Source organism: Neomonachus schauinslandi, chromosome 8 (genome assembly GCF_002201575.2).
Source record: "Neomonachus schauinslandi chromosome 8, ASM220157v2, whole genome shotgun sequence".
In the NCBI taxonomy this organism is placed as follows: Eukaryota; Metazoa; Chordata; class Mammalia; order Carnivora; family Phocidae; genus Neomonachus; species Neomonachus schauinslandi.
In genome coordinates, this window is record NC_058410.1 from 117,642,334 (window position 1) to 117,647,404 (window position 5,071).

Below are 5,071 nucleotides of genomic sequence, written 5' to 3' on the forward strand. Positions count from 1 at the left end.
TTCCCCAGTCCTGAGAAGAGGAAGGGGGTGTAAGGGGTGTGTGTGTGTGTGTGTGTGTGAGAGAGAGAGAGAGAGAGAGAGAGAGTGTGTGTGTGTGTGTGTGTGTGTGTGTGTGTGTGTGTGTGTGTGTGGTCTCTTACTTTCAAAGATGATGAAGGTCACTCTTTCCCCAGTCCTGAGAAGAGGAAGGGGGTGTAAGGGGTGTGTGTGTGCGTGTGTGTGTGTGAGAGAGAGAGAGAGAGAGAGAGAGAGAGTGTGTGTGTGTGTGTGTGTGTGTGTGTGTGTGTGTGGTCTCTTACTTTCAAAGATGATGAAGGTCACTCTTTCCCCAGGTGGGGACATGTGTGTCCGAGGGGGGGCTATCCTGCAGGGACTCTTAATTGGCACTCAGACGGGAAACCCCTCATACCTGATGGCAAAGGTAAGTCCCAAAGTCCCCCCCTCCCAGCTGCTTTCTTTCTGATCCCTCTCCCACACCCAGCCCGGGATATCTTGCCTTGTCCTCCCCGCCACCATAGGAGTGTCTGTGCAGGAAGAGACCAGGAGACACCCTGAGACAGGGCTTTTCACACTCCAGTCGGAGTTAATGGTGACCCCAGCCTGGGGAGGAGCTCTCCACCCCACCTTCTCTTGTAGCTTCAGCCCTGGACTTCCCCCGCGTCGAGCCCTACACACGGCCCCCATCCAGCTCAGAGTCTGGGGTGAGTGGAGGCCCTCAGAGAGGGAAGAGTTAAGCCCATGGCCACTGAGACCACACACAGGTATAACTCTCAACTTCATGCCCTCTGCCCCAGAGCCTGTGCCTCCAGAGGTCCAAGTGATGGTACAGCCAGAAGGTGGGAAAGTAGTTCCCGGTGGTACCGTGACCCTGACCTGTGAAACCCCTACCCAGTCCTCCCTTCAAATCCACTGGATCAAGGATGTGAGTGACTTGGAGAGGGGGCTGGGAAGTAGACAGACACATCACTGGCAACTAGGACAGGAGGCCCATGGAGAGGCAGGCAAGGAGCTGGGAAAGCCGACCGAATATCTGAGGATGTGAAGACAAAGACAGGAGTATGGGATGTGTGGAGATGTTGTACTAGTCTCCTGTCCCCCTGCTCCCCCCAGGGCATGCCCCTGCACCTTCCCCCCAGCCCTGTGCTGCTCCTGCATGAGGTGCAGCGTGAGGACCAGGGAACCTACAGCTGCGTCGCCACCCATCCCAGTCATGGGCCGCAGGAAAGCCCTGCTGTCCGTGTCGTCATCGGTGAGGAGACCTCTCTCCAAATCCCAGGGATCCTGGGGCTGGGTTAAGGGACACTGTAGACTTCAGTTCGCTAGCCCATCCTGGCCCTGTCCCCAAGAACCACCGCACCCCTCCCCAGTGCACCCCATCCAGGCCTCCTCTGTCCCACCCAAACCCTCCCAAGAGAGCGGCCCAGCCCGTCCCCTCTCTCCTCTGAACTGAAGAAAGGGAAAGACTCCATCAGGGCTCCCACTAAATAGACTTCTCTCAAACTGAGACCTTCCCTTCTAACTTGCTCTGACTTTGTCTTTCAGAAGCAGAGGAGGGGCCGATCGCAGGTGAGGGGTTGGAAGCAGATGGCCCCAACGTGACTGGGGGATGGATGGTCAACAAGAAAGGAATGGTGAGTGGTGGGGGCCCTCGCTTCTGCCCATCTCTCTACAGGCTCTGTGGAAGGGCAGGAACTGGGAACTGTAGCCCTCGTCCTGGGGATCCTGGGAGGCCTGGGGCTAGCCGTCCTGCTCACTGGGGCCATCATGTGGCGCAGACAGCGACGTCGTCGAAGAGAGAAGAGGTGAGTGGAGAAAGCCAAACACCTCAGGCTTGGGACCTCCAGGCAGCAAGGAGGGGTGTAGGGGAGGAATGATGGGAGTGCTAGAAACCATGTGCAGAATTCTCCCCAATCCCCCTCCCCAGGAAGGCCCCAGAAAACCAGGAGGAGGAGGAGGAGCGCGCAGAGCTGAATCAGCCAGAGGAGCCAGAAGCAGCTGAGAGCGGTGCGGCAGGGCCTTGAGGGGCGCACAGCTAGACCCCATCTATCAGCCCCCTTTTCTCTTCCCCCTGCTCCGTTCTGGCCCCAGAGCAGTTCTCCCCTGTATAACCTGTATCCCACCTCACCAAACTTGCTTCCACAACCAGAGCCTCCCATAGCGATAAGTAAACACCTCCCCCGTTTGCTCTCGTGCACGTGTGTGTGTGTGTGTGTGTGTGAGAGACACCCTCACCCCCTGAATCCTTGAGAGCTTTGAAGAAGAGAGGCTCACCCTCACACCTCCCCACACCACACAGATATTTACTCAAGTTGGGGAGAAGATGTTCCTGTCCTGGAAGGAAGGAGGTAAGGACAAAGGTGGGCAGAGCTCCCATCAATATATCTCACCTTGTTTATTGAATTTATAATAAAGGAGGTAGTGAGGGGAAGAAAGCACTTAGAGTCAGAACCCATATTAGACACTGGGGAGAGAAAAATTAAGTTAAATCAACACGGGGAAAGTAGGGGAGAGTCAGAGGGAGCCTTGCCCATCTTTCAACATCAAATCAATAAATGTGGGGGAAAGCAAAGGATCAGGAGAGAGAAGAAACAGACACTCTCTTTTGTCTGTCCTCCTGTCCCAGAGTTGGGAGTTATGACGCTACTCAGTGAGTTCAGAGCAGAAGGTTCTCCTATACTCTGCACAGATGTCACTCCTCCCCACACCCTCCTAGAAAGTGGCCAGGGTTGGCCTTAGCCAACAGAAATGGAGGAGTTGGGGAGGAGGGGCCAGGAGTAAGGAAGGGTCAGCAAGGACCCCCAATACTGATTCTCCTCTGGCTGGAGGTGGGCAGGAGGGAGACAAAGATCAAATACTGAGCAGCCAGAAAAAGAAGAAGATGGCGAGAAACAGGAAGAGGGAGTCCTGCCAGCTGGAGGCCGGGTGACCCTGTCCCAGATCCACACCTGTAGGAGAGAGGAAAGCTGTGGAAGAAGCATCCATTCCTGGGTTGGGAAGGGGCCTGAGCTGAGGGAAGGCTCTTACCTGTACCCCGACGGAACGGCTCATGGGTGTTGAAGACAGTGGTGAAAAAGCCAAAGGGAAAAGCACCAACACCAAATGAGAAGTGAAAGCCCCCGGTATCGCCAAATGACTGGAATCCCTAGGGAGGTGGAGAAAGTCAGAGGAGAACTGGGCAGGGTCTGTGACAAGGAAGGAACACAATCGGACAAGACTCACCCCTCTGCTCTCCGGAGCTGGTCGCTGGCCCTGGGGGCGGGGTGGAGTTTTCAATCTGAAGAATAGAAGAGGGGCTAGGCACAAGAACGTCCTCTCCCCTTCCACACCCCACTCCCGGGGCAGAAGCCCTCCATCTTCCGTCAGCACCACCCCCTCTCTTTCACCTGGGGTCCTGGGGCTTCTGGCTCCCTCGCCCATAAAGAGGGACCACCTTTTCTCTGCTGATCCCAGCTTTACACACTGGGCACTCTTGCCGCTCTGGTCGCGTCTCCAGCCACTGAGGGAGAAAATGAAGTGGTTTCCAGTTCACAGCAGGGTCTTTCAACTCCTCAGACCTCCCCATTTCCCTCTTCATCTCCTCTGAGTACGCACCTGATGAAGACAGGGCCAACTGGATGGGGGGAAAAAAAGAACGTCAAACTAGCTACAGAAAAGACAGACACGGACCCGACCTCACAGAGTCCGATCTCACCCCCTCTTCCCAGGTATTACCTACTGTTTCTTTTCATATTTTTGACAACCTCTACCAAGCCAGCCAGTTTGGCCTTCCCTCTTCTCTGATCTTACAACATGTAAAGCACTATCTATCCCCAACATGCTCAACCCTTTTCTCTCCCGCAACACACACACACACACACACACACACACACCCATCCCCTCCCTTCTCTGCCTTTCGACTTAAGTTTTCAGGTCTCTTCAACCAGGGCTTTCCAGATCTCCTCTTTCAGCCCCAGCCCCACCCTTGCCCCTATCAATCCCAAACCAAACCCCCTTTACTAGCATCTGCCCCCACTACTCCTTTTCCTCTCTTCTTCGCTCGATAAAGTCCCTATTTCCACCATCCTTTAACTTCTCAGGGTTGCCCCTTCAGTACCCTTGTCCTCAGGTTTGTTATACCACTCCCTACCAATATCTCATCTGAATGTGATCCCACATTCCCTAGGTCTCCCCAACTCAACTAATAAGGCGTGCCTCCCCTAACCTTTGGGTCTAATCTGTCAACACCTGTACAGCTAAGACCCCTCACTTTCTGGGGTAAGGTGGCTCGGGTCTCCCCTGTACAGATGTGCTGTGCCCCACCCCCCGCCCCGCCCCACTTCCTCTTAACACACCGTACCCCTCAGCTCCTCGTTCCTATGACTCTCCGTCCCACGGGTCTCCTCTGTACAGACATGACCCTCTCGCCCACACATACCAAAAGAAACGTAAGTCCCCTCCTCGGGCCTCAGCGATGGGGATGTGCCCTCCGATTACCTGTATGATTGTATGCCACCCCGCCCCCAGCCCCCGCAGTAAGGAGGTGAGCCTCACTTCTTTTCTCCCCCTCCCGGATTCTCACCAGTACAGGTGGCCACACACACTGACCACAGCTTCCCGAGCAGTCTCCAAACAAATATTACATTCGAAGGTCGCGCCCGCCCCGCCCCGCTCGCGGTTTGGCCCTTCGGGGCCCCCGTCCTCCTCCTCTGCCGCTGCCATGGCCGGTTCTGTTTCGCCTTCACGTACCCCTCAATCCCCCGAAACACACACACACACGCCCCAACAACGAGAAACCGCCTGCAGCCCACGATCGTTGGGCGGGCTTCAAGGTTTTCTAAGCACTATTGGCCTGAGTAACTGACAATCACACAGTTCAAAAGAAAGGATTGGTCCAGAGCGTAGGGGTAGGTTTGCGCAGTCCTGCCCTTGCACAATGATTATTGGCTGATACAGTCTCAGTCAGTATGCAATGCGATGGGATTGGTAACAATTCGATACGTCCCGTCGCCCGACTAGGGAGAGATTTATTCGTCTGATTAGCTGTCAGTCATAACCAAAGGCCAGAAGCAATTGGCTCGGGACTACATCAGGC

At 55.2% G+C, this 5,071-nt stretch overlaps 2 protein-coding genes across 2 annotated transcripts in view; one reads left to right on the forward strand and one right to left on the reverse strand.

The window, feature by feature from the left end:
- Nucleotides 1-2,045, forward strand: part of AGER (advanced glycosylation end-product specific receptor) — a 3,229-nt gene extending 1,184 nt beyond the window's left edge. Inside the window, 8 exon segments of the mRNA XM_044917474.1 lie at nucleotides 333-353; nucleotides 355-421; nucleotides 519-701; nucleotides 795-922; nucleotides 1,111-1,249; nucleotides 1,543-1,566; nucleotides 1,673-1,802; nucleotides 1,925-2,045. Coding sequence (XP_044773409.1) covers nucleotides 333-353; nucleotides 355-421; nucleotides 519-701; nucleotides 795-922; nucleotides 1,111-1,249; nucleotides 1,543-1,566; nucleotides 1,673-1,802; nucleotides 1,925-2,021 — 789 coding nt within the window. The 3' untranslated portion in view covers nucleotides 2,022-2,045.
- Nucleotides 2,046-2,380: 335 nt separating this feature from the next.
- On the reverse strand, nucleotides 2,381-4,764 carry RNF5 (ring finger protein 5). Its single transcript, XM_021697043.1, has 6 exons — nucleotides 4,559-4,764; nucleotides 3,592-3,610; nucleotides 3,384-3,496; nucleotides 3,220-3,274; nucleotides 3,025-3,142; nucleotides 2,381-2,945 (listed from the first exon to the last, which is right to left on the reverse strand). The coding sequence occupies exons 1-6, from the start codon at nucleotides 4,696-4,698 to the stop codon at nucleotides 2,848-2,850; spliced, it is 543 nt and encodes a 180-aa protein (XP_021552718.1). The 5' UTR covers nucleotides 4,699-4,764; the 3' UTR covers nucleotides 2,381-2,847.
- Between the last annotated feature and the right edge of the window lie 307 nt (nucleotides 4,765-5,071).

Excerpts from the sequence above, each read along its gene's own strand:
- RNF5 (XM_021697043.1), bottom strand. The coding sequence starts at position 4,698 with ATGGCAGCGGCAGAGGAGGAGGACGGGGGCCCCGAAGGGCCAAACCGC. Across the intron at positions 3,143-3,219 it reads CAGCTCCGGAGAGCAGAGGG|GGATTCCAGTCATTTGGCGA; the intron begins GTGAGTCTTGTC and ends CCACCTCCCTAG. Across the intron at positions 2,946-3,024 it reads GCCGTTCCGTCGGGGTACAG|GTGTGGATCTGGGACAGGGT; the intron begins GTAAGAGCCTTC and ends TCTCTCCTACAG.